The sequence below is a fragment of the Mustelus asterias genome, chromosome 18 (assembly GCF_964213995.1).
Source record: "Mustelus asterias chromosome 18, sMusAst1.hap1.1, whole genome shotgun sequence".
Classification (NCBI taxonomy): domain Eukaryota; kingdom Metazoa; phylum Chordata; class Chondrichthyes; order Carcharhiniformes; family Triakidae; genus Mustelus; species Mustelus asterias.
In genome coordinates, this window is record NC_135818.1 from 7,452,030 (window position 1) to 7,469,884 (window position 17,855).

The 17,855-nt window shown below is 41.9% G+C and overlaps 1 protein-coding gene across 1 annotated transcript; it reads left to right on the forward strand.

Moving 5' to 3' along the window:
• Window positions 1-297: 297 nt before the first annotated feature.
• Window positions 298-17,011, forward strand: atp6v1d (ATPase H+ transporting V1 subunit D). The gene is made up of 9 exons (XM_078233337.1): window positions 298-703; window positions 4,048-4,165; window positions 6,699-6,778; window positions 7,421-7,488; window positions 8,033-8,077; window positions 10,879-10,982; window positions 11,243-11,309; window positions 14,123-14,201; window positions 15,263-17,011. The coding sequence occupies exons 1-9, from the start codon at window positions 663-665 to the stop codon at window positions 15,399-15,401; spliced, it is 741 nt and encodes a 246-aa protein (XP_078089463.1). The 5' UTR covers window positions 298-662; the 3' UTR covers window positions 15,402-17,011.
• The last annotated feature ends 844 nt before the right edge of the window (window positions 17,012-17,855 follow it).

Genomic DNA, 17,855 nt, shown 5'->3' on the forward strand with positions numbered 1-17,855 from the left:
TCTCGCAACCGGAAACTCGGGGGTGGAGGTCACATCATCATTGGGATTGGGAACGGGGGTGGGGGACGCTGCCAAAATGGAGGCTCGGCCTTAATTTGTGACATTATTTAGGCGCGGAACCGTCCCCACTGACCCAACAACACACATTCACCGCCTTTTTACGTGATAGTTCTGCTAGTTTTTCCCTGTGGGGTGCTCTAGGATGATTGGAAATAAGAGGGAGAGGCGGAGTTGGCGATGTGCTGAGGCAGTGAAGCCGTGCGGTCGCCATCTTGGTGAAGGATTCGTGAGGGAACCGCAGAGCCCAGGGAGAGAAAAGAGAGACAACACTGAATTACTGACGCAAACCACAACCTACCGGGTGTCAGCCTGTTTAAAAATAAACTCGGTATCCAAAATATTCGACAGACGCTTAGAGAGGGGGAGGGTCAGGGGTCACGGATCACCTGACTTGGCCAACAGCTGACCTGAGGAAGACAACCTGGAGGCTCCAGAGTGAAGGCAATAATTAACCGGAGAAAGCAGCCGGACTAGGGCTTTGGCACCGGCTCACGGCCTGTTGAAGGTCACTGGACACTCCTCGTGGGATTTTCTTCCTCTTTTTCCACCAGCTGTTGGATTATTTCCCCCCCCCCCCCCTCCTCCTCCCAGAATAACCAGACATGTCAGGAAAAGAAAGGATTGAGATCTTCCCATCGCGGATGTGAGTATCAGATTATTGATCAGACAATGGCAGGTTTGCCTTCTACTTCTAGTGCTCTTGACCTGGGAAGCTGATTCCCGGGGTTGCTGGAGAACTAACGGTGTTGGAGTGCAGCATTTTCAATTTCGGGGCAGGGCAGCCTTGAAGAAAACCGGCCTGTTTCCCCTTGAATCGCCCATCTGTCTCCAGATACAGGAACTCGGATTAGAAACTAAAGAGTAATTGCGAGTATCTATCTGCTTGTGGGAAATAAAACCTGACACAACCACTTCATGTAATTGTGCCCAGTTTGCAAAATAATATCCCAAAATGTTGCAATCCACTGAGGCCATCAAACATCGGTATTCTATGAAGGGAAATTTTATTTAACAGAGTGGGAGTTATACATTAAGAAATATGTAAGAGCTATTTACATTTTAACAAAAGCAGTCATCGTACTTGGTATTCTGCATAGTTTGTTCAGAATACACACAATATCTATACCTGATATATTTCTCTAAAAAGAGACGCGAAATGTTAGCTTCCTCTCTCCACAGATGCTGTTAGACCTCAGTTTTTCCAACACTTTGTTTTTATTTCAGATCGCCAGTATTTTCCTTTTGCACATGTGTACCATGCCTGTAACTGTCAAACAAAACCCATTTTTAAAGTTATTTTCACAATTTACAACACTTGTTTTAGTATAGTGTTAAAATACATGGAATTTTCAGCACAGAAACAGGCCATTTGCCCCAACTGGTGTATGTCACCACTGTTATTTTGCTCCACACAAGCCTCTTCTTGCTCTCTACCTCTTGAGTGTCTATATGTTCTTTTACTCCTTTGTCCCTTGTGTACTTGCTACAAAAATGCTTGTCTAAAATCTCCCACAAGCCTATTTAGTTTGTAAACTAGAATATGCTGCTTATTGGATCTTGAGCACTCCAAATCAGAATATTGTCATATTAAAGAAGCACTGCGTTTTGCACTTAAAACAAGAAAATGCATGGAACACAAGATAGTGTTTGATTATCATGTAGTTCTGTTGTTCACAACGACTTAAAAAAACAAACAACATTTATTGTCGTTCCTATATTAAGTTCTGTAATATCCTATCTGGCATCTCTGCAAAGATCAGTGTTCAAGATGATGGACAACTACCACCTTTTCAAAAGCAACATGGAATGCGCAATAAATCATAGAATCCCTACAGTGCAGAAGGAGGCCATTCGCCCCATCGAGCCTGCACCGACCGCAATCCCACCCAGCCCTTATCCCCTTGACATTTGTATTTGGAATTTGCCCACAGCACCTTGTTTGCACAGTTTCTATCTTATGTATTCTGTTCCACTTGGAAAGGTTCATATTGTTAGATGCAACACCCTGAGCATCTTTACCATCCCCTAGACCAAAATTGTTTAACTGGCCGACATAAGAGGGAATTTCTGAAAAGCATTCTTGTAAAATTATAACAAGAAACGCTTTGCATTTCGCGATGGTCATCTTGATTCAGTGGGAGCACTCTCTCAGATAGTTGCAAGGTTCAAACCCCACTGCAAGATATGAGCCTGTAACTGATAACATTTCTTCAGAATAACAGGAATCCTGCATTGTCAGAAGTACTGTTTCTTAAATAAAACATTAGGTTGGTGCTTGTCTACGTGTTCCGGTGGAAGTTCAGAAAAGTGGTGGGGGGCAACTGTCTTGTTCTGGCTAATATCTATCCTCCAAATGCCACCAAAAATAGTTGACTTTCTTGTCCTTGCCATATGTAAATTGGCTCCATAACTGACTGCACTCCAATGGTAATACATTACAAACTGCTTTGGGATTGTCATGAGAATGTAGCGAAACGAAACTAGTTCCTTTTCTCCCTGGTGTCTTCAATGACCTTTTTTTAAAAAATAGAAAAGCGTTTTCAAATAAATATTTTTGTATAAACAAGTGTGTGGGTAATGATACTGGGAACTGGTTTGAGGGAGTTATTGTACCCAATAGTAATCGGGGAGCTGAACCAAACTTTCTAGCTGAATTTTCACACTCGGTTTGATGCCGCTAACTCTTCAACTCTGTTATAAATGATGCCAATTTCTCATTTTAGCATTTCAACAAACTCTTCCTTTGTGATTCAGTAAAAATGGTAATATTGTAACACTTTTGAAAATGAAAAGCTTTTTTTACAGGATAAACACCTGCTTTGGCGAGATTAAAGCCTTTTTGCCCACACATTAAGAGATCACATTTAATATTTTTGTGTTAGTTTTGGATTTGTGTGATACCCAGGTGTAAGTGGGTGTTAAGTGAGCTCGTCCTGTGTGCTGGCCCCAAATGATTTGTTGGACTTCATTGTGATCGAAGCAACTAATGGACACTTTTGATCAAAGCAAATTACTGCGGATGCTGGAATCTGAAACCAAAAGAGAAAATGCTGGAAAATCTCAGTGGGTCTGGCAGCATCTGTAAGGAGAGAAAAAAGCTGACGTTTCGAGTCCAGATGACCCTTTGTCAAAGAATGGACACTTTCATATGGCACTTGGAATTATCCGTCCAACTTATATTTTATGAACAGCAACCCAAGGCAGTTCATGTTTCTCATTATGCTTTCTACTTAATGTGTGCATTGAAAAAAAATTCCCCCCCCCACCCTAGTTTAAAAATAGAAATCTGAATCGCCTTTACTTAACGTGTCGGTGTGAAAACTTGAGCCAGAAATGTTGCAACTTTCTGTCACTGAAAGCTTTCCTATTTGTTATAAAGAAATGCCCTCTTGCAAGGGTGCCAGAGACAAACATGAAGCTGTAATTTTCCAGCATTTTCTCTTTTGGTTTCAGATTCCAGCATCCGCAGTAATTTGCTTTTATCAAAAGTGTCCATTAGTTGCTTCGATCACAATGAAGTCCAACAAATCATTTGGGGCCAGCACATAGGCCGAGCTCACTTAACACCCACTTACACCTGGATATCACACAAATCCAAAACTAACACAAAAATATTAAATGTGATCTCTTAATGTGTGGGCAAAAAGGCTTTAATCTCTCCAAAGCAGGTGTTTATCCTGTTTTTAAAAAAAAGCTTTTCATTTTCAAAAGTGTTACAATATTACCATTTTTATTAAATCACAAAGGAAGAGTTTGTTGAAATGCTGAAATGAGAAATTGACATCATTTATGACAGAGTTGAAGAGCCAGCGGCATCAAACCGAGTGTGAAGATTCAGCCAGAAAGTTTGGTTCAGCTCCCTGATGAAGCTGTAATACTACCATTGTGCTGAAAAATAAATCCATTTCACCTTCGGTGCAATTAAAACCACCAGAAGGCAGCTAAAGGCATAAATTAATACATGTTTTTACTTTGTTTTTGCTATAGGGCGCAAACTATAATGAAGGCCCGTTTGAAAGGTGCTCAGACTGGTCGCAACTTACTGAAGAAAAAGTCTGATGCCCTTACACTGCGCTTCAGACAAATCCTGAAAAAAATTATAGAGGTGAAACTTATCTTTGAAGACCAACCGTTACAAGTTTAACTAAACCTTCCTATTTAGTTTTTTTTCTAGTTCAGGTTGTATTTTTACCACGGTGAGAGTCCTGGTCATTCAATACAAGGTCCTTTTTGGCTTCCAGTCTTAACAGCACTGTAGATGTGCCTTATTTTGACTTTGTGCTCTGGGTGCTGGCAAACTGAATCAATCTTGTTTCGTAAAGTGGGATGTCGGAGGAGATTGGAGATTCCGCCCTTAAGCCCGAACTCCAGTGAGTTAGCTTGCAAGCCATTTGACAGATCAAATTCAGATGTTTCCGTGTGCATTGTGGGGACAGTTGCATATCTCTTTGTGGCCAACACAGAGCGATGTTGCTGGAGGCAGTCATCCACCTTTTCTGTAAGCCAAAACCCAGAAAGAAGAAACAGTAAAACGGGACTGGTCTGAACTGTTTTTGCCGCCTTGATGGTGCATAGGTTGATTAAACGAGGGCAGGTGTTGGAAAATGAGGATATCCCCACATATAGTTTAACGTTTATTTATTAGTGTCACAAGTAAGCTTACATTAACACTGCAATGAGGTTACTGTGAAAATCCCCTGGTTGCCACATTCCAGTGCCTGTTCGGTACACTGAGGGAGAATTTAGCATGGCCAATACACCTAACCAGCACATCTTTCGGGGCACCCGGAGGAAACCCACGCAGACACTGGGAGAACGTGCAGACTCCACACAGACAGTAACCCAAGCCGGGAATCGAACCCAGTCACTGGCGCTGTGCTAACCACTGTTCCACCATGCCATTTGGATTTAGCAAATGCTGTTATATATCTGAAATGATTTGGACATTTTAATAAATAAAAGTTATGTAGTGAAGCTAAACTAAAATAGCTGCTGAACTCCTGCATTTCAGTGTGAGTTAACACGTCCCCAGGACCAGACAGGGTATTCCCACGGACCTTGAGGGAAGCTAGTGTTGAACTTGCAGGGGCCCTGGCAGACATATTTAAAATGTCAGTATTCACGGGGGAGGTGCCGGATGATTGGAGGGTGGCTCATGTTGTTCCGTTGTTTAAAAAAGGTTCCAAAAGAAATCCGGGAAATTATAGGCCAGTAAGTTTGACGTCGGTGGTGGGCAAGTTATTGGAAGGTGTGATAAGGGATAGGATCTACAAATATTTGGATAGACAGGGACTTATTAGGGAGAGTCAACATGGCTTTGTGCGTGGTAGGTCATGTTTGACCAATCTATTAGAGTTTTTCGAGGAGGTTACCAGGAAAGTGGATGAAGGGAAGATGGTGGATGTTGTCTACCTGGATTTCAGCAAGGCCTTTGACAAGGTCCCTCATGGGAGGTTAGTTAGGAAGGTTCAGTCGCTAGGTATACATGGGGAGGTAGTAAATTGGATTAGACACTGGCTCAATGGAAGAAGCCAGAGAGTGGTTGTGGAGGATTGTTTCTCTGAGTGGAGGCCTGTGACTAGTGGTGTGCTGCAGGGATCGGTGTTGGGTCCATTGTTGTTTGTCATCTATATCAATGATCTGGATGATTATGTGGTAAATTGGATCAGCAAGTTTGCTGATGATACAAAGATTGGAGGTGTAGTGGACAGTGAGGAAGGTTTTCAAAGCTTGCAGAGGGATTTGGACCAACCAGAAAAATGGGCTGAAAAATAGCAAATGGAATTTAACGCAGACAAGTGTGAGATATTGCACAGTGGAAGGACAAACCCAAATAGAACGTACAGGGTAAATGGTAGGACTCTGAAGAGTGCAGTTGAACAGAGGGATCTGGGAATACAGGTACAGAATTCCCTAAAAGTGACGTCACAGGTGGATAGGGTCGTAAAGAGTGCCTTTGGTACATTGGCCTTTATAAATCGGAGTATCGAGCATAAAAGTTGGAGTGTTATGGTAAGGTTATATAAGGCATTGGTGAGGCCGAATTTGGAGTATTGTGTACAGTTTTGGTCACCTAGTTACAGGAAGGATGTAAATAAGGTTGAAAGAGTGCAGAGAAGGTTCACAAGGATGTTGCCGGGACTTGAGAAGCTGAGTTACAGAGAGAGATTGAATAGGTTGGGACTTTATTCCCTGGAGCGTAGAAGATTGAGGGGAGATTTGATAGAGGTGTATAAGATTTTGATGGATATAGATAGAGTGAATGCAAGCAGGCTTTTTCCACTGAGGCTAGGGGAGAAAAAAACTAGAGGGCATGGGTTAAGGGTGAAAGGAGAAAAGTTTAAAGGGAATATTAGTGGGGGCTTCTTCACGCAGAGAGTGGTGGGAGTGTGGAATGAGCTGCCGGATAAAGTGGTAAATGCTTTAAAGTGGTAAATTACACTTTTAACATTTAAGAAAAACTTGGACGGGTTCATGGATGAGAGGGGTGTGGAGGGATATGGTCCAAGTGCAGGTCAGTGGGACGAGGCAAAAAATGGTTCGGCACTGACAAGAGGGGCCAAAAGGCCTGTTTCTGAGCTGTAATTTTCTATGGTCCCGGTGTTGAATTTGCATTAATTTTGATTTTCTCCTCTCAGACTAAGACACTGATGGGTGAAGTCATGAGGGAGGCAGCCTTTTCCTTGGCTGAAGCCAAATTCACGGCTGGAGACTTCAGGTGAGACCATAATTACCAAAGATTTCTTGGCAGATTGACTGCCTTATATGTTCCTAACAAAGGTTTTGAGCAACTGGTCTTTGTTATTGGTGTTTGGAGACTGTAGGTTTGGTGACGTGTGGCATCACTTGCTATGAATCAAAGAAGCCCTACAGTACAGAAAGAGGCCGCTGGCCCATCGAGTCTGCACCGACCACAATCCCACCCAGGCCCTACCCCAATATCCCTACATATTTACCCGCTAATCCCTCTAACCTACGCATCCCAGGATACTAAGGGGCAATTTTAGCATGGCCAATCAACCTAACCCGCACATCTTTGGACTGTTATGTTGCTGCAGTTATAGATACAAAAAATTACAGCCTTAATAGATGTTGGATTATTTTTCAATAGTTTATAAATTGTGGAATCCATTTGATATTTATCAACATTGCACGTGTGGGCTCAATCTGAAATGTTTCTGTCCACAGAGGTTACTCTTTAGCTCTGTATAACTCATCTAACATTTTGGGCACCAGTCCATTATCCTTTTATTAAATCAGGAATTTATTGCTAAAAATGTCAATCAGTTGATTTGAATCAAGAGCATATGATGCAAGAAGACTCATTCTGTAGCTGATTTACTGCTTCTGTTGTGTGCAGCACCACTGTGATCCAGAATGTGAACAAGGCTCAAGTTAAAGTCCGAGCTAAAAAAGACAATGTAGCAGGTATGTTTCTATGGTGATTTTAATATCTTATTTTCATGTTTGATGGTGTCCTGCACTAGGAGGGAGCTTGCTTTCAGGGGGGAGAAGAGAAAAGAGGGAAAACTGCGCCATTTTAAAAAGAAAAGTTTTTGTGCACGTTGACGCAGTGGTTAGTACTGCTGCCTCTCAGCGCCAGGGAGCCGGGTTCAATTCCGGCCTCGGGTCACTGTCTATGTGGAGTTTGCATGTTCTCCTCTGTCTGTCTGGGTTTCCTCTGGGTGCTCTGGTTTCCTCCCATGGTCCAAATATGTGCAGGTTAGGTGGATTGGCCATGCTCAATATCCTCTTAGTATCCCAAGAGGTGTAGGCTAGATGGGTTAGTGGGATAAATACATGGGGTTACAGGGTGAGGAAAGAGCCTGGGTAAGGTTAGAGAGAATCGATTCAGACTCGATAGTCAAATGGCCTCCTTCTGCATTGTAGGGATTCTATTCTCTGATTCTACACTTTGGAATATTAAATATATTTGCTGCGATCACTGACTAAATCTCATCTTTTTCATCAGGTGTTATACTACCAGTGTTTGAACATTACCAGGAGGGAGGAGACAGTGAGTAGAAATCGCCACTCTTACTGTTCCATTGCCAAGAGGGTAGATAAAAGTCAAACAACATTCCTATAACTGCATTATTAATGTGGGTAGTTTTCTATAGAAAACTGAAATGTATGTGTTACACCACGGGAAGAATGTTAGACTCAGACTTTGTTGGTGCGCAATCTTAAACAATGTGTGCTGTAAATTAGACTTGCCCGTACATAGTTAAATTTTTATTTTTCTGGTGTTGCAAGTTGCTGGAAGCTTAGCTGATAATGGTGCAGGGGGGGAAACAGGTAACCTGGAATCAGAAAGAAGAGGGGAAGTCAGTATGTATCTCCTTAACCGATCAGATTGAAATAAACAGTGAAAAGACTGCAAAAGAAGTGTGAATTAGGGTGGATGAATACAATGCCACATCAGGTGCAGAAAGAAAGATTGGATTTGGGTCAAGACAAAGAGTAAAGAAAAGGTTAATTTTAAATTTAACATTTAAAAAAAACTCTAACAATTAATACCCATCAGAATGAGATGCCACACTTGTAATTGTGAATTTTCAGAGGGGTTAATCTAGTAGTAATAACCACTTGTTAAAAGGGTGATTAGACTTGCCAGTCTGTAGCCTCACACCAATCAATGTTTTTGGCAGTGAAGCAGACACTCAGCTGCTGTTTTCAGAAAGCTGACCCTGGTGTGATACAGCGGGGACAGTAACTTTTGGATATCCACGTTCAACCCCTTACTTGAAGTTGCTGTACCATTTGCATGTACATAAAAGTTCAATTAGCCTTACTTTAACATCAAATTCGGATCCATTTTATGATTTTTGAATTTGATCGTGTAATGGTGGCATGGTAGCACAGTGGTTAGCACTGCTGCCTCACAGCGCCAGGGACCCAGGGGTTTAATTCCGGCCTGTCTGTGTTGAGTTTGCACATTCTCCCCTTGTCTGCATGGATTTCCTCTGGGTTCTCCGGTTTCCTCCCACAGTCCAAAGATGTGCAGGTTAGGTGGATTGGCCATGGAGACTAGCAGGGTTACAGGAAAGGGCCTGGGTGGGATTGTTGACGGTGCAGGCTCAATGGGCTGAATGGCCTCTTTCTACGCTGTAGGGATTCTATGTATGATGATCAAACTTGAACGATAATTGGACAGGGAGCAGGCCACAGAAGAGAATCTTTGGTGTTGATTACCAAGTAAATAACAATATGCTTTAAAACGCTGAGTAAAGACCTCATTGGCTGTGGTAAGGAGCTTTTGCATAATGTTCCCAGGGCCAGATGGTATCTACAGGGTCAGAATCTGCTCTTTGCTGCCCGAGATATTCTGGGTCCTGTACACAACGATGTGAAATCTTCTGTACCGTGTGCATCAGATTTTTCAATGGGTCTGCAGCATGAAAAGTCCACCCATTATACTTTTCTCATTGGCTGAGCTAAGTTTCTGTTCAATGGAGCAATGCTGAACCCTCAGACAGAGAAGACCATCATAAAGTGGATAAGCCCGGCAACAACCATCGCTCATTACAGAAAAATCAGAATGAGCTGGAGACAGCAGCTTTAATTAGAGAACTCGATGTTTGCAATTCTTCATTGCTGTTTCTGAACCAAGGCTCTAGCATTCAAGCCTGTATAAACTATTTTTCAGTACTTTGAAGTCCTATTTTGATGACTGGGAAACCCCTCTGTTGCTGCAGTAAGTAAATACAACGTGGGCTCCATGTAGGAAAGTGCAGCCGCATGAATCTAGCAGAGGGTCGCCATTTTCTGCTTTGGACTTGTGTTTCTCCACGGAAGACTTTGGCATTTTTAGCAGTTATCTCTGCTACCCTGCTGCCATTGACAGGCTGTTCCGGAACTTCTCCCTCTTCTTCTTACCCTTCCTTTTCTCTAAACTCCCTCTCTGCTCTCCATCCAACTTGCATGTTTTAGGGCCCCTGACATTGCTCCTTGACGACCAATGCAGAGTGTACACATTTTGCCTTTAGGTTCTCTGAAGTCCTGGTATGTGTTGAATTATAGGTCAAGTCACTGTGACTCTACCCCCATTACCTGCCCCTCATCTCTTTACTCGCCTCCCCTCATCACTGACAAATGGTTTTTCTGTTTTATACGTTGCACCCGTTTTCGAACAATCTGCTGCATCTTTGATTGGGTACATATTAATTTACATATTTTTGTATTCCTTTGACTTTAACAAAGCTGAGGCATGGTGTAAGAGCTAACGTAATTGAAAACTTGCAGAAAAAAGACAAGTGAAGGTCAGTTGGATTCATAGAATCCCTACAGTGCAGAAAGAGGCCCATTGAGCTTGCACCAACAACCACCCTATCCCCGTAACCCCACATATTTACCCCGCTAATCCTCCTGAAACTCGGGGCAATTTAGCATGGTTGATCAACCTAACCCACACACCTTTGGACTGTGGGAGGAAACCAGAGCACCCGGAGGAAACCCACGCAGACACGGGGGAGAACGTGCAGACTCCACACAGACTGTGACCCAAGTCAAGTCCCTGGTGCTGTGAGGCAGCAGTGCTAACCACTGTGCCACCGTTATGGAAAGAATGATAATTAGAAAGCGAGGTAGAGAGGCATAGAAAATTTGGAAGGGAGAACACAATTAGTGGGAAAGGAGTATTAATAAAATAAAACTGGAATCTTACCTTTCTGAGCAATGTCCAGTCATTATAGAACACTATCCTCTGACTCAATGTGAATGATACAGGAGATCCACTATTAAACCATTACTTAGAGTTGGTTATCACCTAAATGAGCTGATGTGATCCTGGGTATTTTGTTTTCCCTTGTTTATTAGGCTATGAGCTGACTGGCTTGGCCAGAGGTGGGGAACAGCTGGCTAAACTCAAGAGGAATTATGCAAAAGCAGTGGAGCTTCTGGTTGAACTGGCATCACTCCAGGTAAGAGGTAGTGAAAGATAAGATCGTGCTCTGATTCTGCAGCAGAAAACATGCTTTAAGCTATTGAGGTGTAATTTAATAAATATTTAATTTATCAGAAAGATGCATCACAAATGTTAATCCAGTGCTGGAGGAAAATGCCAAAATCTTGGACACCTGTTGTCCTGATTTACAGAGATGGGTTTTTGACACAAAATGGAAAAATATTGAACGTTCTCACCAATTGCAGCACTAAACCTATAACCTTGTGTTGATTTCAGACTTCCTTTGTGACACTGGATGAAGCCATTAAAATTACCAATAGGCGAGTAAATGCAATTGAACATGGTAGGTTATGTATTTTTCTCCTGCTTTGAATTTGAAGTCCAGTTGAACAGAGGGGTAGGTCATTTGACCCCCTCAAGCATATTCTGCCATTCAGTGAGATCTTGGCTGAACTAAGACCTAATTCCATAAACTCATCTTTTTCTCCATAATCCTCAAACAAAAATCCAAATTGGTTAATAAAAGCCTACCAATCCCATTTAAAATTGACAATTGACCCAATATCAATTACCATTTAAACTTCAATCAAATCACTCTTTAACTGTGGGCGGCACGGTAGCACAGTGGTTAGCACTGCTGCTTCACAGCTCCAGGGTCCCGGGTTCGATTCCCGGCTCGGGTCACTGTCTGTGTGGAGTTTGCACATTCTCCTTGTGTCTGTGTGGGTTTCCTCCCACAGTCAAAAAGATGTGCGGGTTAGGTTGATTGGCCAGGTTAAAAATTGCCCCTTAGAGTCCTGATGCGTAGGTTAGAGGGATTAGCGGGTAAATATGTGGGGGTGGGGCCTGGGTGGGATTGTGGTCGGTGCAGACTCGATGGGCCGAATGACCTCCTTCTGCACTGGAGGGTTTCTATTCTATTCTATTCTATTCTTCCATAACTGTCTAAATTCCAGAGAATACAACACAGTTTGTGATCTTTCATTGTAATTTACCCAAATTCCAAGGGTTATCACTCTGATAAAAATATGCTGCACTCCGCCCACAGCCAGTGTCTCCTAACTAAAATGCGACTTCCTGCTTGCCTATATTAAGATCCACTTGCCACACTTGATCTATTATCTCTCAAATTTTATGCTTTTGTTAGAAAATAATATTCATAAATTCTCAAACCTTCAGTGAGTCCCACTGGAAACGACCTTTCTGTGAATGGGGTGTAAAGATGGGATTGGACTTGACTGTGATACCCCAGGGTCAAACTGCCTGCTGACAGTGTCCCAATTTTCACAGCAAGGTGAAGTGCTGAAAAGTTGCCATTTTGCAGTCAGTGCAAATTACAACAAAGCTAAGTGGAAGACAGGAAAAAGAACTCTGGGAAATGGTGGTGTCATCGGACTAGTAACCCAGAGACCAGACTAACGCTCTTGGGACATGGGTTCAATTCCCAATCATGGCAGCTAGAAGAATTTAATAATTTTGGGGTGGCACAGTGGTTAGCACTGCTGCCTCATAGTGCCAGGTTCCCAGGTTCAATTCCGGCCTCAGGTCACTGTCTGTGTGGAGTTTGCATATTCTCCCCGTGTCTACGTGGGTTTCCTCCGGGTGTTCAAGTTTCCTCCCACAGTCAAAAGATGTGCGGGTTAGGTGAATTGGCCATGCTAAATTGACCCTAGTGTCGGGAGATTGGCAAGGTAAATATGTGGGGTTACAGGAATAGGGCCTGGGTGGGATTGTGGTTGGTACACACTTGATGGGCCAAATGGCCTCCTTCTGTACTGTAGGGATTCTATGATTCTATGAAGGTTTTGGTCTTGCAGTGTCCTTGCCAGGATACCTAATATAGATTCATAGAATCTATATTCATAGTGGCATGGTGGCACAGTGGTTACAGAAGTTCTTGGGGGATTTGCTGGGAACTTTTGGAAAAGAGTGCTTGGAATGCGGTAATTCTTGGGAATTCATGGATTTCAAGCAGCATATGACCATATTGATCTATGGAATATGCACATATCAGTTATCCGTAATATTAAGACTGTCTCCAGATTTCCACACCTGAATTCTACCGACTCGAAATCGCACTTTGCATCCTATCAGTGAAGTAAAGTATTAAAAGCATTTCCCTAGCAAATAATTACCCATTTCCTGTTGGTACAACTAATATTAATAGCTTATTGTTTTTTCATGTTCACGCATCTGTCTTGGCTTCAATTTTTTATCCAATTTCCCCATAAATCACTTCTGACAAATCATCCCATGACCCAGCAATTCTATAAAGATTCCTTTTGATCTTCCTCTTCATGTATTGATGGCTTTAAACTCACAACCCCATAATCATTGATTTCCCAACTAGAATAACTAGTCTATCAAAACCACATGCTGAATGTGGGTCCCACGGTATCACTGAAGAGAGAGATTGTCTGTAGGGAAAGTGTGGTTTTAAATGTGGCTGCTTCCTAACAGAATCAAGGCATCAATTGGATGTTTTATGGTTCAGGGCTGGATCTTCTCATTTCTACGTTCAATAATGATGTGGAACAGGGTATAGATAGTATCATCTGTAGTAAGTTGTGCAGTAAAATCAGAACCTTGGGGTAAAAAGATAGGGGAAGTGAGCGGAAGATTGCAAAATATCTTTCAATGTGCGCTGTTTGCCGTTACAGGTGTACAATAATAATTTGCATTTATATAGTACTTTTAGCATAGTAAATAAATTGTTGAATTTTAGTTACAGACCACAACAGGAATATGTGAAAGTTAAAGGTGTCCAGAAGGGGGAGAGACTGGGGTATTATTCACTGCAGTTTAAAGGATCGAGAGCTGTGTTGAGCGTGAACATAAATGCAGATTACCTGATCAATGGAATGGACTATTATTCTATAATACACTGCTTACACAGGGATAACTACTTAGTTTCTGTCAAGAATAGGGTGCAAGAAAATTGCAACTGTTGGAAGTGGAAAATACATCGTTATCTTTTTTGAATAAAATTTACTTGCGTGGATGAGAGGTACAAAAGGCTACATTCCAAAAAACTTCAGGGTAAACTTGTGCCCATTCGGAACCAATACAGATCGCTTAATGATGGAGACACATAGTTCTCATTTATATTAATTTGCCTGCTTGACCACCGCTAATCACTGTCCCATTTTAATTAAGTGATAATTCCTCGGATTGAGCGCACACTGTCCTATATTATAACGGAGTTGGATGAGCGAGAAAGGGAGGAATTTTACAGGTGAGTGATGTGGAAGTTTATTTTTATATATATTATAGAGCAAACTACATTGGGAGCTATTTTCCAAAACTGGAATAGAGCATCTTCAGTAGAGATCTGAGCATGTGTGTGGTACATATACACAAAGCTGTTTCATGAATGAATGCAATGCATTCATTTACTCAAAATGCAACGAAAATAAAACTGAAGTGAAGTTAAAGCTACTTTTTAGCTTTGCTCTTGTGAAACGCTGGTATTTCAGTGTATGTTAAAAGAGAAATTTGTATTTCTTCTTCTGTCCATTGAAATACTTGGTAAGATTTTCCCTCCATAGTCTTCCACGGCAGTGCACAATGAGTTGCAGTCAATGGTCACAGTAATTTAAAAAGTGACACTTGATAGAATAAAAATAAAACAACATGGAAATAAATCCATTCCATCTCCAGGCTGACTGTGTGGTAGGGGAAAATATTTGTGCTTGCTAGGATACCTAATATAGATTCATAGAATCTATATTCACAGTGGTTAGCACTGCTGCCTCACAGCGCCAGGGACCCGGGTTCGATTCCCAGCTTGGGTCACTGCCTGTGTGGAGTCTGCACGTTCTCCCCGTGTCTGCGTGGGTTTCCTCTGGGTGCTCCAGTTTCCTCCCACACTCCAAAGATGTGCGGGTGAGGTGCATTGGCTATGCTAAATTGTCCCTTAGTGTCCTGGGATACGTAGGTTAGAGGGATTAGCGGGGTAAATTTGTGGGGTTAAGGGGATAGGGCCTGGGTGGGAATGTTGTCGGTGCAGACTCGATGGGCCGAACGGCCGCCTCCTACACTGTAGGGATTCTTATAGTGCAGAAGGAGGCTATTTGGCCCATCAAGCCTGCCCCGACAACAATAAAAGCCCTATCCCTGTAACCCCACGTATTTCCCCATGTCCCCCGTCACAGATTATTTGGGGATTTTCGCAGTAACTTCATTGCAGTGTAAGCCTACTTGTGACTAATAAACATGACTTTTATTGGTAATCCTTAAATTGTTATGGCAGCGTTGAACATATTGAAGAAATGGCCAATTTCTTCACATCTACAGGTTGAAGAAGATTCAGGAAAAGAAAAAGCAGTTGAAAGAGAAGAAAGAGAAAGAACAAGAGTCTCAGAAGATACAACATGGCAATGCACCTGCCAACCTGCTTGAAGAAGAAAAGGATGAGGACCTGCTGTTTGACTAATGTTACTATGTGGCTTCGGTTGCCTGTTATTCATTGAAGCAGCAAGCGTTTTGAGCTCGATTATCAACACTTGCGATGTATTTGTATATTTGTCATATTTAACGCAAGTTGTTTGACCTGCCGCCCCAGGTGATTGTCAGGCGAATGATGTGTTGTTCAGGGTTTTTCTTATTTTACACATAAACAGTTGATTTCCCGCATGTTGTCATCAGTGCCTGTGGGATCATGGATGTTTTCCAATTACCTGATTATTGACTGTGTTGAAGAATTATTTGGAGCCAATAAAATACATTCCCTTGCACATTGTGAGCTTGTACAAGATGAATCTTCGGAATCAATGAATGAATAGTTTGAAAATTACATTAGAAGTTTCAGTGTTTGAATACCCACTTATTAATAATAATTAGTTACAATTAGCTAGGACGATACGCAACTTCCACCGTTCAGTATAATTCATTCCTCTCCAGCATAATTGTATACTGCAGTTGATTTTCTTTTAGGCAGCCATTAAGTATCAAGTCCGCTTTGTGAGCCTTCTATAACCCTCCTGTTTGTGTGTTCTCTTTGCCAAAATGCATTAACTTGCCTGGTCCTTGGAAAAGGATAAATCTGGATATTGTTAAGCTAATATGAGGGTTTAGTGAGAAGGTCCCCTGTGAAATCAGTCAACTCCAAGAACAATAACCCTCCCAAACTCTCAGCAGTTGATTATTCGATCAGTTGAAAACCAACATCACAGCTAAACAATCTTTCCTCATCTGTCACTTAAAATGCACTTAATGCCAATTAGGATTCTCTGGCTCAGAAATGGGGTGTTCAGATTGGCAGGATCTTCAGCTCCCATCAATGGTGGGTTTCCTGATGACAATGGGTGTGTTCAATGGGGAAACCCCGTTGACAATGGTGGGAACAGAAGCTCCTGCCTAATGGGGAGCTGTTTCTGCTGCGGCAAAATACACCACAGGTTGCATGGAAAATCCCACCTGGGACTCTGCCTGAACATCTTCAGTCCAGACTCATGATCACGTTGTTGTTGTGTCCTGCTCCTGTCATTAGTTTTCTTCCTAATGGCCTAAGACTTGTCCCAAATAAAAACAAAATGCTGGAAATCTGAAAAACAGAACAAAACGTTCAGGAAAAGCTCAACCGGTCTGGCAGCATCTGCGGAGAAACAAACCAAGTTAATGTTTTGGCTCCAAATATCTTCTGAAGAAATAATTTTAAGTCAAAAGGTTAACTCGGTTTCTCTCTGAAGAAGTCATTTTGGACTCAAAACAGTAGCCCTGTTTCTCTCTCTGCAGCTGCTACCAGACCTGCTCAGGGTTTGACCCAATCCTGACTATAAAAGCAGTGAAACTAAGTTTTGTTCAGACTTATGGCCAGACAGAGGCAAAAGATGTGCTGAGGAATCTGCTTGTCTCTATCATAAACCTGGAGACAATGCAATTGACTATAGTCTTAAAGTTGGATGAGCAATGATAAGTGACCTCTTTTAGATGCTCTCATGACTGCTGTGCTGCTGTACTTCTGTATTCTATCCTTGCATTGTTGTGATTCGAAGCTTAATTGCATGGAGTAATCAATTGAAATAAATATAGTTTTCTGCTATACTCGAGTGTGGATATTGTAGAGTCTTCATGTATAGCCTCTAATGTTTTTAAAATTAAACAGATTTGGACATGGGTTATAGGCCTAATATGTTCGGCACAACTTGTGGGGCCGAAGGGCCTGTTTTGTGCTGTAGTTTTTCTATGTTTTTATGAGGTACAAATCACAATCAAAATACAAAGTTTGACATGACTTATGGCAATTGAACGCTTATTTAGACAGTCTTTGGGCTGAAAGGTGAGGTTCTGTCTGGTAAGGAATGAATTGCTATCTGTTCAACAATAAATCATGAAAAGTGATTTTCTTTTTGGAAGTCCTTGTTAATTAGCACCCAAACCAACCCTCTGTGAAAATCTACAAGCCACATAGTTTCAACATGGAGTCAGATCATAATTTGTCCATTAAGAAGAAAAGGTAAGAATCCTGTTTATGTTAAACAGTGGGGAACAATCCTTTTCATTTATGGATGGCATAGTTCTCAAAAGTAAAACCTCAAAGCTAATGATGGCTTGCAGGTCCTAGTCTTCAGTAAAAATGTTTCTTGGAAGAAGTCATTTATAAACAACTCTGGTTATAATGTTGTAACATTCTGTAGGGGGGAAGAGAGTTGAGAGCAGTTCAATGCTAATGTTCACAGTGTGGAGATGCCGGCGTTGGACTGGGGTGGGCACAGTAAGAAGTCTCACAACACCAGGTTAAAGTCCAACAGATATAAACCTGTTGGATTTTAACCTGGTGTTGTGAGACTTCTTACAATGTTCACAGTATCAATGTTGTGTTAATATATCTCTGAAAGTAGAAGGGCATGTTAGTAAGGCGGTGAAAAAGGTACATGGGAAACTTGCC